The sequence below is a fragment of the Sander lucioperca genome, chromosome 13 (assembly GCF_008315115.2).
Source record: "Sander lucioperca isolate FBNREF2018 chromosome 13, SLUC_FBN_1.2, whole genome shotgun sequence".
Taxonomy (NCBI): Eukaryota; Metazoa; Chordata; class Actinopteri; order Perciformes; family Percidae; genus Sander; species Sander lucioperca.
Genome location: NC_050185.1, coordinates 18,652,003 through 18,665,446, shown reverse-complemented (window position 1 = coordinate 18,665,446; position 13,444 = coordinate 18,652,003). Strand labels below are relative to the sequence as shown.

At 45.2% G+C, this 13,444-nt stretch overlaps 1 protein-coding gene across 2 annotated transcripts in view; it reads left to right on the top strand.

Moving 5' to 3' along the window:
• The first annotated feature begins 4,637 nt into the window (after positions 1-4,637).
• The window catches only part of ubtd2 (ubiquitin domain containing 2), a 14,086-nt gene continuing 5,279 nt past the window's right edge, over positions 4,638-13,444 (top strand). For both annotated transcript variants that reach the window (XM_035991076.1, XM_031280852.2), the window contains exons 1-2: positions 4,638-4,897; positions 8,971-9,207. In XM_035991076.1, coding sequence (XP_035846969.1) covers positions 4,828-4,897; positions 8,971-9,207 — 307 coding nt within the window. In that variant the 5' untranslated portion in view covers positions 4,638-4,827. The remainder of the gene's footprint in view (positions 4,898-8,970; positions 9,208-13,444) is intronic.

The window sequence follows — 13,444 nt, the reverse complement described above, 5'->3', positions numbered from 1 at the left end:
GCTGCCCCAAAGAAGATGGCATCCTTTTTTTTCTTCTTTTTTTTTTACAGTAGGCCAAAATTGAATAGACTTCACATATATAAAGCTACCAAGTACTTGCACATACATGCATAAATAAGTATACATAAATAAGTATAATGTATGTACAGTATGTGCGTGGGGTAGAAGACTGGGACCAGGATTTGCTACGTTTTTTGCAGTCATGTGATTCCAGTGACGCATGATTCAGATGGAGGGCAGGAAGTGTAAAGCAGATTGGTTTGGTGAAATTTAATAAGTAATATTGACTGGAAGAAAGTTTGGTCCTGTCCACAAAAGTTCCCTCTAACGAATAATATAAAAGAAGTATCATTTAAGTTGATCCATGGATTCTGTCCTATTCTATCCAACATTTCTTACAAGGATTAAAACTTGCTCCCATTTATTTTGGTTTTGTTTGAGTTAAAATAAGTAGGCCTACTTTTGTTACGTAAATTAAATTACGAACGCAAGTTAAGTAGTCAACTTAAAAAAGTCACAAAAGTTCAACAAATGTGTCTCCTAGGTGAAAGTCACGTGTTTGTTTGACCCAGCCATCCACCCTGACCTCCTACTAGGCATGGGCCGGTTACCAGTTACCGGTTTCAAGGTATACCGTGGTTTGAAAAAGTCACGGTTTCAAAACCACAAAACTTTTCTGTCATACCATTCCTAAGGTATGAGCTGCTTTTATGAGTGGTCAAGGACAGAAAGTGCAGTTTAGAAATCCCTTTCCCTGCCAGTGTGCAGTGTGTTAATAAATACATTGTGTTCAATAGAAAAAAGTTGGTTTTTTTACCCAGACATTTTAAAAAAGAATACATTTTAAACCATCACCTTATCGTGGTGGAGAGGTTTGTGTGTCCCTATGAACCTGAGGGCTGTGTTGTCTGGAGCTTTGTGCTCCTGGTAGGGTCTCCCAAGGCAAAGTGGTCTCAGGTGAGGGGCCAGACAAAGAATGGTTCAAAAACCCTATGAAAAAACGAGGTAGAGATGATGTGACCCTGCCCGGAGGAAGCCCGGGGCCCCCGTCTGGAGCCAGGCCCAGATGGAGGGCCCGTCAGCGAGCGCCTGGTGGCCGGGTTTGCCACGGAGCCCGGCCGGGCACAGCCCGAAAAAGCTACGTGGCACCTCTCTCTCCAACCCATGGGCCCACCACCTGTGGGAGGAACCGCTGGGGTCGGGCGCGCTGCCACATGGGTGGCAGTGAAGGCTCTGGGGACGTGGAACGTCACCTCTCTGTGGGGGAAGGAACCGGAACTTGTGCGGGAGGTGGAGCGCTACCAGTTGGATCTGGTGGGGCTTACCTCTACGCACAGTCTCGGTTCTGGAACCACACTCCTGGATAGGGGTTGGACTCTTTTCTTCTCCGGAGTTGCCCAGGGTGTGAGGCACCGGGCGGGTGTGGGGATACTCACAAGCCCCCGGCTGAGCGCCGCTACGTTGGAGTTTACCCCGGTGGACGAGAGGGTCGCCTCCCTACGCCTGCGGGTTGTGGGGGGGAAAACTCTGACTGTTGTTTGTGCGTATGCACCAAACAAGAGCTCGGAGTATTCGGCCTTCTTGGAGACCTTGAATGGAGTCCTGTATGGGGCTCCAGTAGGGGACTCCATAGTTCTGCTGGGGGACTTCAACGCGCACGTGGGCAATGATGGAGACACATGGAGAGGCGTGATTGGGAGGAACGGCCTCCCTGATCTAAACCAGAGTGGTTGTTTGTTGTTGGACTTCTGTGCTAGTCATGGATTGTCTATAACGAACACCATGTTCGAACATAGGGATGCTCATAAGTGTACTTGGTACCAGAGCACCCTAGGCCAAAGGTCAATGATCGATTTTATAATCGTTTCATCTGATCTGAGGCCGTATGTTTTGGACACTCGGGTGAAGAGAGGGGCAGAGCTGTCAACTGATCACCATCTGGTGGTGAGTTGGGTCAGAGGGTGGGGGAAGACTCTGGACAGACCTGGTAAACCCAAACGGGTAGTGCGGGTGAACTGGGAACGTCTGGAGGAGGCCCCTGTCCGACAGACTTTCAACTCACACCTCCGGCGGAGCTTTTCGTGCATCCCTGTGGAGGCTGGGGGCATTGAACCCGAGTGGACAATGTTCAAAGTTTCCATTGCTGAAGCTGCGGCGGGGAGCTGTGGTCTTAGGGTCTTAGGTGCCTCAAGGGGCAGCAACCCACGAACACCGTGGTGGACACCGGTGGTCAGGGAAGCCGTCCGACTGAAGAAGGAGTCTTTCTGGGATATGTTATCCCAGGGGACTCCGGAGGCAGTTGCAAGGTACCGAAGGGCCCGAAGGGCTGCAGCCTCTGCCGTGAAAGAGGCAAAGCAGCGGGTGTGGGAGAAGTTCGGAGAAGACATGGAGAAGGACTTTCGGTCGGCACCAAGGTGCTTCTGGAAAACCGTTCGCCACCTCAGGAGGGGGAAGCGGGGAACCATCCAAGCTGTGTACAGTAAGGATGGGACGCTGCTGACCTCAACTGAGGAGGTAATAGGGCGGTGGAAGGAGCACTTTGAGGAACTCCTAAATCCGACTAATACGCCCTCTATGGTAGAGGCAGAGCTGGAGGATGATGGGGGATTGTCGTCAATTTCCCTGGTGGAAGTTGCTGAGGTAGTTAAACAACTCCACAGTGGCAAAGCCCCAGGGATTGATGAGATCCGTCCAGAAATGCTTAAAGCTCTGGGTGTGGAGGGGTTGTCTTGGTTGACACGCCTCTTCAACATTGCGTGGAAGTCGGGGACGGTGCCTAAGGAGTGGCAGACCGGGGTGGTGGTTCCCCTGTTCAAAAAGGGGGACCAGAGGGTGTGTGCCAATTACAGGGGTATCACACTTCTCAGCCTCCCCGGTAAAGTCTACTCCAAGGTGCTGGAAAGGAGGGTTCGGTCGATAGTCGAACCTCAGGTTGAAGAGGAACAATGCGGATTCCGTTCTGGTCGTGGAACAACGGACCAGATCTTTACTCTCGCAAGGATCCTGGAGGGAGCCTGGGAGTATGCCCAACCGGTCTACATGTGCTTTGTGGATCTGGAGAAGGCGTATGACCGGGTCCCCCGGGAGACACTGTGGGAGGTGCTGCGGGAGTATGGGGTGAGGGGGTCCCTTCTCAGGGCCATCCAATCTCTGTACGACCAAAGCGAGAGCTGTGTCCGGGTTCTCGGCAGTAAGTCGGACTCGTTTCAGGTGAGAGTTGGCCTCCGCCAGGGCTGCGCTTTGTCACCAATCCTGTTTGTAGTATTTATGGACAGGATATCGAGGCGTAGTCGGGGTGGAGAGGGGTTGCAGTTTGGTGAGCTGGGGATCTCATCGCTGCTTTTTGCAGATGATGTGGTCCTGATGGCATCGTCGGCCTGTGACCTTCAGCACTCACTGGATCGGTTCGCAGCCGAGTGTGAAGCGGCTGGGATGAGGATCAGCACCTCTAAATCTGAGGCCATGGTTCTCAGCAGGAAACCGATGGAGTGCCTTCTCCAGGTAGGGAATGAGTCTTTACCCCAAGTGAAGGAGTTCAAGTACCTTGGAGTCTTGTTCGCGAGTGAGGGAACAATGGAGCGGGAGATTGGTCGGAGAATCGGCGCAGCGGGTGCGGTATTACACTCAATTTATCGCACCGTTGTGACGAAAAGAGAGCTGAGCCAGAAGGCAAAGCTCTCAATCTACCGGTCAGTTTTCGTTCCTACCCTCACCTATGGTCATGAAGGCTGGGTCATGACCGAAAGAACGAGATCCAGGGTACAAGCGGCCGAAATGGGTTTCCTCAGGAGGGTGGCTGGCGTCTCCCTTAGAGATAGGGTGAGAAGCTCAGTCATCCGTGAGGAGCTCGGAGTAGAGCCGCTGCTCCTTCGCGTCGAAAGGAGCCAGTTGAAGTGGTTCGGGCATCTGGTAAGGATGCCCCCTGGGCGCCTCCCTAGGGAGGTTTTCCAGGCACGTCCAGCTGGGAGGAGGCCTCGGGGAAGACCCAGGACTAGGTGGAGGGATTATATCTCCAACCTGGCCTGGGAACGCCTCGGGATCCCCCAGTCGGAGCTGGTTAATGTGGCTCGGGAAAGGGAAGTTTGGGGTCCCCTGCTGGAGCTGCTACCCCCGCGACCCGTTACCGGATAAGCGGAAGAAGATGGATGGATGGACATTTTAAATACCGTGAAATCGTGATATTTTTCCTGAAGGTTATCATACCGTAAGAATCTTATGCCGGCCCATGCCTACCTCCTACCCCAACTCACATACATTTATACTAATGCACACATACATACATACATACATACATACATACATACATTCCGGTACATACATGCAAGTATGCATACATGCATACATGCATACATACATACATGCATGCATGCACATAGCCTACATATGTTCATGTGCAAGTGCTTAGTAGTGGTAGCCTATATATGTGCAAGTCAAGTATTCAATTTGGGCCTAGGCGGCTTCTAATACCACTTCTCCTTTGTTCTCTCTTCTCTCTTCCTCCTCCCCCTCTCCTTCAATCCTCTCTCGGTCACCTTGTAATGATGTGAGCCTCTCTCTATCTTTTTTCTCCGCCTTCCCCACAGATGAAGAAGAGGATGCCTGCTGCGCCCCGCCAATACTGAGAGGAAGAAGGGAGGGAGGAGGGGAAGAGGAAAGGGAGGACAGGAGAAAACGAGGAAAGGACGCGAGGGAGGAAAGGAAATAAAGAAGGAAAGGGGAGGGGGGGAGAGAGAAACGCAAGAGAGAGAGAGGGGGGCTAGTAGATGTAGCTCTAGCTGTGGGCCGGGGGGTGAGCTACCTAGCCCGGGCTGCTCTGCCGAAACATCCATGGGTGGCTGTGTCGGGAGCCACCACGACTCCTCGGGCAGCTTAAACGAGAACTCGGACGGCACAGGAGGTAATTTACAGTTCTTATCAACGTCTTTTATTTAGGGCATACAAGCTTGGCTTCTTTTAGGGGGGCTTCCTGTAGGCTTTTTGTATGTTGTCCTGGTTGGAGGTCTGCTTCCATTCCTTAATACCCGAGCCAGACAGAGCCGGAGACAGACACGTTCGGTCCTCCTGGGTCTCCCCCTCCACAAAGCGGGGCTTAAAGCGATAAATGACGCCTTGTCGCTACTTTGTAAATTGGGGAATATTTACTGTGCGACGCTGCCTTCCTTTGTTCTTTGGTTTTTGACTGAGCTAGCCGGCTAAAATGTAGCTTAGTTAGCTTGCTAGCTTTTCTGCATAACAAATATGGGTCACAGATGGCAATGGCATGCAAGGGAGTGATACAGTCTGATTTTAATTATGTCCTGACTGTTATCTTAATGCGAGCTGCATGCTTTAATGTTAGGATTTTGTATTGTATTGACTGTTTCGTATTAGCGAGGATTTGGGGCATGTTTAGTGCTGGAAAGTGTTGGGGCGAAGAGAAGAGGAGGTGTCAAAACTTAAAGGGTGCTCCAGCTTCATGATAAAGGAAGTGTGCGGTTATTTGGTGAACTAGGCCGGAGAGCAAGCACAATGCTGTTCATGAGCAGAACAGAGAAGTAGCAGACTGCACCGGATTAGGTTTATTGTTATTGTGCAATAAACAGTAGTGAGTGCAATAGCCTACCTAAGGTTATGGGGCATGATATACCCTCTAAAAAAATATTTTAGGGTAGGCTACACTATTTACCAGTAGGTCTTCTCTGCTGATACTATAACTTGGATGATTGGTTAAAAACCATCAAAAAGTGCATTCAATCTATTGGAAGTACGCTGGTTCAAAAACTGGCATCATTCATTAGGTAGTTTACAGAGGAGACATTGACAGTGTACGGTGGAAAAAGATGGCTATGACATGCAAAAGCGTCCCTGGCTTGAATTGAACCGGCGATGCTGCGTTTAGATTGTATGAATCTTAACCGCAATAGATTTTTATTAAGCTGAGGTGCTATAGACAACTTTATACTGGATAGTTCTCTGCTTGTTTGGTCTTATGAGGGGTTCCACCACTGGCCAGTGAGTTATTTATATCACAGATTTGGGAGATGGAGCTGGGGGGTGGCGACTGAGAACTTAGTGATGCTGAGATATAGCCTGGTTTCCTTAATGTCTTCCTTTTTGCCACTACATCCGTCTTGACTTGTGTGACTATCTCCCAGACCTCCTGGGCATCTAGATGTCACATAAACAGGTTTCAGAGATCCCTTTATCTGTGGAGTGTGTATAGTAACAAGAAGCCATGCAGTGTTAAAACAGATGCAGAGGAGCAGCTGTTACTTGACACCTTGCTTGATGAGGACAGAGACAAGACTCAGACACATGTAAATGTATCTGTTTTTTACCAAAGTAGGTGTCATTACTAGGTTTAGTTCAAGCGTAATGATATTTTAGTATAAAATCATCTTTTACACATACTGGCCCACATCCAACCCTAAGGATTATTGGGAATTACTGAAATACAGGCAAGTAGGCCATAGAGCTGTAACAATTCCAAATTTTACTGTAAAATGAATTGTCTCAGAAATAATTATTATTAAATTCAACTTTTGAATGAATCCGAGTATTAGTCTTTTGGTTATATCACTGTTATGTGACCCAGATGATGTAATAACACTCTTTATTATTATACAACACTGTATTTTTGTTCTTAAAGGGGAACTATGCCTTTTTTTTTAGCTTAATTTACCTTAACTGAACAGCTTTGGAGTCATTGGAATGGTTGTATGACTTTTTTCGGGTTGAATGGTGGTTGTCTCGCTTCCCCCTAGCGTCTGAGTGGAAAAACCACCCTTGCAACTTTCGGCCGGCGAGTCGCCGGCCTCACCGTCAGGAAGTATCGCGTGATATCAGGTCTCGCGATGTAACGAATTGCTTCATGGCGCTGCACACATAGCCTACGCCTATTCAGGATCCAGCTAACAAGGTAGCGATGGAGTTTTTCACACTATCGTCATGGCTGAGCCGGCAAAAAAGAAGCAGAAGCTAGGAAAGCATTGTCGGAGGAACAGAGAAAGAGGAAACGGCAGACTGACCGAGCGAGGAGTCAGACACAAATAAACACAGGAGCTGCCAAATCTCTATTCTGAAGCTTTAGGGGGAGCTCTATAGAGAAACCTGCGAGCAAAAAGCGAGAAAACAGGGCCAAGACAAGAAATGGCCAAAACTGCATAGCACCCCTTTAAATGAACATAACATTAACAATAGAACATTTATCTTCATCAATAAAAAACAAAACACCAATAATCACTTATATAATTGCAATTTGGCATATCCAAACAAAATCACAACTTCCAACAATTACCATCAACAGTCATACCCCTTAGGACCTTAGATAATGTTAACAATTAATTGCGGTTAAACACAGAAACAGCGATTACATAAAATAATTGTCATTAGAAGATTGTGTAATAATTGTAACAGGCCTAGTAGGCTAGTGTTTAGATGTAAATTAGTACCTTTTTTTTAGTGTACATACTCTTGTTTCCGTTTCTAAGTACATGTTTTACATAACCACATGTGTGATGTTTATGTGTTATCTGTTCCAGTTTATTGCTGCAACATCTAAATTTCCCTACAGGCGCAACTAAAGTTTGATCTTATTTTATCAACCAAGGACCTCATCTACCCTCCATCCCTCAATTAAGTACCATAATCTGGTTATGTTAACAAGAGAATACTCCTTCCACAGTCTGTTAGGGGTGGGAATCACCAGAGGTCTCACGATACGATATCATCACGATACTTATGTCACGATACAATATTATTGCGATTTTAAACATATTGCAATATTCTGCGATATATTGCAATTTATTACCTTTTTTCCAACTTCAAATTTTTCCCAATTTCAAATGATGTCCCCAAAAGTAAACTTTGTCAACATCTGTTTTATCTAAAAAGATATATTTCATGGTTTGTTCATCTCACTTCAGTTGTATTGCTGCAAAATGGGATTGTCAAGCAGACAGACTGACCAACACATATATAATAAAAGATCGATACTTGGCGTCTGTGTATCGATACAGTATTGCCACGGAAAATATTGCGATACTATGCTGTATCGATTTTTTCCCCCACCCCTACAGTCTGTAAATCTTGGATACAGGTGAATTATAACCCAAGAGGGGAAAAGTTGTGTAAACAGTCTGTCAGTTAGAGCTTATTTATTACAAACAGCCAGTTGAAGGTTGGTGTTATCAGACTTTCCCATGTGATCATCAGAGTACATGTGTACCAGCAGCAGGTGTAACTTAATACCTTGATCCGTCATCCTCTCCTCTCTCCTCTGTCTCTGTGTTACACGTACACACACACGCGGGCACACACACACACACACACACACACACACACACACACACACACACACACACACACACACACACACACAGTCCTGTACCTGTCGTCCCCTTCGGTGTTGATCTAGCCTAGGTGTTATTCATCAGCTATTCTGCTGCAGATGGAGCACTGTTAGATGCTACAGTATAACCCTAACCTTGTAACTGAGTTTAGTAACACAACACATCTAGTTTCAGTTATGCTCAGTCTGAGTGTGTGCTCCATGTATATATTATGTGATGGTGTAGGCTCATGTTCAATCTGTCATCTGAGCTTGGGTGTGTTCTTGAGCAATCTTAAAAGACTGATGCTTTGTTTGACATAAATCTTAACTCTTCTTATTCCCTGTTTCTCCTTTACTCTTCATCCATACTTCTCATTTTCATCCTCTGTGTATTCCCCCACCTTCTCTCTCTCTCTCTTTCTCTCTCGCTCTCTCTCTCTGACTGTCATCCTCCTTTCTCACATCACTATTTTCTCTTTTTTTATTTCCTTATCTTGGTTATCCCTTCTCCTTCTCCACCCCCTCCTCTGTCTATCCCCATTTTTCTGTCTTTATTCACATCCATTCATTTACCCCACCCTCACACTGATACTCTGTATATCTTTCCTTTATGGTTTCTCTCCTTCATCTCCACTCCTCTCTCTCGTCCTCCCTCCCAGTGGCTCTAGGGCGTAACCAGCCCCTGAAGAGAGAGCGGCCTAAATGGAAAAGTGACTACCCAATGACTGAAGGCCAGCTGCGCAGCAAGAGAGATGAGTTCTGGGATACGGCGCCAGCATTTGAGGGCCGGAAGGAGATCTGGGATGCGCTGCGGGCTGCGGCCAGCGCATTTGAGAGCAATGACCACCTGCTGGCTCAGGCCATCCTCGACGGGGCCAGCATCACACTGCCGCACGGTAACACATATTTCCACAGTGGTAGATGTAGCAGATAGTGTTTGTTGTTCTCTCCATGAAATACCTCTGGGGGAGTGTATATAGGACATTGTAGTTGATGATTATCAACTCAAGAATTTCAACTCCCTCTTCCCAAGTTCTCTAGAGAAACTAAACCTCAGGAACCCAGCTGTAGAGGATTTCTTAAAAGTATGAGGCTTTACTGTATTCTGCAGTTAGTTTTTATTGTATTAACTTTAATTTTAAGATTTGGAATTGTTCGATTGCAAGTTAAATAAAATACAGGAAGAGACAAGAATCCATTTTAAGAGAGACCAACCAAGGGCCTGAAACTAAGACAAGCGACAGCCATTTTAAGCAGGTTATAGAGGAGACACACCAGCCCGATAATCGGCCGTCGGGCCGTCGGACCGTCTGGCGAGCTCGGTGACTCGAGTCTGTTCGGTGTGTCCCGTGCCGTCGGCCGTCCGAGGAGCCGTCAACCTTCATTTGGACCGACCCGACATGTTCAGTCTGGAGACAGGGCAGTCGGGACTCGCCCGGAAATGGGAGCGGATGAGCCGCTCAAAATCTGACGAAAATCTTTTAAACTGACCTTTGTCAATCTGAAATGAAGACAGATTCAGAAACTGCACGGCCTATTTCTCGCTTAAAATATTTTTAGAAACACGTTTCGGTGAACTATTTCAGTACAATATGAGATCGTATTCTGAACAAGCCGCCATGAGAAAAAAGAACCACGTGACGCGTTCGTCCAATCAGCTGCCGGTTTTCATTTTCTGTGAAATAATCAGACTGTTAATGGAAACAATACAGAGCAGCGCCGCCTGCTGCTATGGAGACGTTTTGCGCACGCGCAGAGCGTACACTCAAGTCGGCGTCGCCTCAGTGTGGTTTGAGGCATTTTTTGGACCTCGGGGACCCGACTGATCAGTCTGACTGCCTTTTCTGCCGACGGTCGGCCCGTCTGGTTGGTGTGTCAGGGCCCTTAGAGAATGTGGTGTGTTCACACTGTAAAAAGTGACGAAAGTAAGTATATACGAAAGTAAGTATACACAAAACTCCTTGATTTTTCGATGTGCTGTTGATGTAGAGCTGCAGCGATAAGCCGATTAATCGATAGGTCAATCAACAGAAAATTAATTATTACATGTATTTTGATTATCGAATAATTGTTTTAGTCTTTTAGTTAAGCAAAAATGCATTTGCTGGATCCTAAAAAGTCAGGATTTAATCCTTTTCTTTGTCATACAAATGATGGCACACACAGAGGGTGACTTGCTTTCTTTCCACCTGCCAATATTCATCTAGATCTAGAAAATTAAACATGATGCTGCAACTGAACAGACAATTTCTTGCCTCAAATTTATTTTATGACTGACTTTAGTGGATAGTTTCAAAACAGCCATCATATTTGTTTAGCTCGAAAAATGGAACCAAAAAACATCCATCCCAAGCTAAGCCTGCGTTCACATAGACTGCAGCGGTCCTCAAGCGGTCCGGCGAAAACGCAAGCCTTTCCATTCATTTTGAATGGGGGTAGTGGGTTTAGGCTGCAGTGGTGGGGGCTACAGGGGGGTGCCACAAAAAACCGTAGTGGCTTGAGGTGGTTGTATTATATAGTGGAGTCTGTCGCAACTTTCCACCGCTGTGTTTTTTCCCCAGCTACCCCCTGTGTTCCCCACCGCTGTAGCCTAAACGTACTACCCTCATTCAAAATAAAAGGCAAGACCTGCGTTTTCGCTGCACCGCCTGACGGCCGACACAGGCAATGTGAATGAAGGCTAATGCATCTATGGCCCTTCAAGACCACAATAAAAAATAAATAAAAGCTGGCCATGTCATATATTCCTGCGACCAGACAGTAATAGGTTACATAAACAGAGTTCGAAATTAGAAACTAAAGGATGTAGTAAAGCTTCCCCATTAATATCTTCCTCTGTAGTTTCAAATGTCATCAGAAGTTTCATAAACAGGAAGTAAACTTTGCCACACATGACTATTCATACACAATAATTGATTGTTTAATGAATATGGACCTGATTCCAAGCAACTACAATCATTTACAGTTTTCAGCCTGCAGTTACGTAAATGGAGTAAAAGATGCTGAACCTCTGTTTATCTCAATAACCGCATTGTAGAGTTTAGACGTAAGCTATTGTGAGGTATATACTGTATGAGGAATAATAATAAATGAAAAGGGCTGTGTCTTCTGAAAGTAGGATTAAATGAAGTAATCACTCACTTTAGTGTGAAGATCAAACCTACTGGAGAGTATTCCCATAGAACAAATCAATAAAATTGGCTCAGATTCAGGAAGCCCAACAACTCCACCCGGTAATTATCAGCTGCTTGTGCATGCTTTCTATTCACCTCAGAGTCATATTACCTCAACTGGGGAAAGGAAAGATTACCTTTTTTTTTGGTTAAAATGTTGTCGTGGTGAGTTTTGTCCCGATGGTGGCATTCTCGGTTTACCCTGTCTTTCCAGACTTTCATAAAAGAGTCAAGTGTTTTTTTTTACGTATCAGTGAAAGTAAACACCATAAGTTAATTCAATAATAACCATTATTATGTTAAAACAGGCTGAGATGACATATGATGACAGATGATAAAAACATGTTGATTTCTGAGGGGCTAGGTGAACTCCTGCAGGGAACCTGAGGTGGACAGAATTATTCTGTTAATAGGCCAGCAGTGACACTAAAACTCAAGGTCAGCTCTACCTGAATACGATTGGTGTATAGCAGTTACCAACAGACAGGCTCTACGTGCATGTAAACATAGTCAGTGTCTTGTCCGGCTCCATTCACTTTATTAGTTCGGCCAGGTCAGATCAGATCCCGCTGGGCTGCAGCTGTAAATTCCCCAGGCCTGAAGTCACTATTGTACTAATCCAGCACTCCAGTACAAAAAGCAGCCGGATCACTTAAATATGTATTTCTCACAACTTTATACTTTCTATTGCCCTCTTTTTTTTTGCTTTCACCATTCCAGTTCCATTTGGGTACTTCAGCACAGCGGTGCTTTGAGCTAATAGATATTGTCAGCATGCTAACAAACACACACATAATGACAAGGCTAACATGCTGATGTTAAGCAGGTGTAATGTTTACCATGTTCATCATCTTAGTTTAGTGCATTATCATGCTCTCTTTTGCTAGTTAGCACTAAATTCAAAATACAGCTACTGATGGGAATGGTAGTTGTTTTATAACCCAAAGTATTGGACAAATCATAATTTTGACTTGATGGTGGTGCTGGAAAAAGAGTTGGGGTATCGCAAAAGTGATTACAATTCATCCTGAGGAGTACATGAATGTACGCAGTTTCCAAATTCCATGGCAGTCCATTCAATAATTGAGACATTTCACTCAAAACAACACGTGGTGTACTGGAAACATCAGGCTACCACCAAAGTCAGTAGGATTCATCCTCTGGGGACCGTGAAGGTCTGTAAATAAAGTTTCATGACAATCTATTCAATAGTTGCTGATATTTCTGTCTGGGCCGATCAACTAACATTGCCATGCTGCTAGCATGGTGAAAAATGTTGTTGGACTTGTTGGCTAAACATCGGCTTTTTAGAAGCAGTAAGTGATCCTCCATATTCTTTTAAAAGGTTAAATTACCTCCATTACTGTACTAAAACATACATGGCAGACTTTGTTGTTGCCATTCAGGAAATTGAACTGAGTATTTAAGGTTTCTTAAAACTCCCACTGCATTCATAATGGAGACTTTTCACTCATTGGAGATGCATTAGTTAATGGGCTCCCTTTTCATTGCGTATAATTAGATTGGAGACCAACTTCAAAAGTGACTCTGTGAAGCTGAAAATGGGATACATTTGTATCAGCTGTTGGTCAACTTACTGAATTTCATCCAGCCCGCAACAAATGAAAATGTCATGTTCACTGATTCACATCATTATATCCCTTTGTTTTCAGCCATAACCAGTAAGGGTGGGGGGAAAATCAATACAGCATAGTATCGTGATATTTTCCGTGGCAATACTGTATCGATACACAGATGCCAAGTATCGACCTATTATTATATGTGTGTTGGTCAGTTTGTCTGCTTGACAATCCCATTTTGCAGCATTAAAATTAAAGTGAGATGAACAAACAGAGACATTTCTCTTTTTAGATAAAACAGATGTTGACGAAGTTACCTTTTGGGGACATAATTTGAAATTGGGAAAAATTTGAAGTTGGAAAAACTGTTTAAAATCACA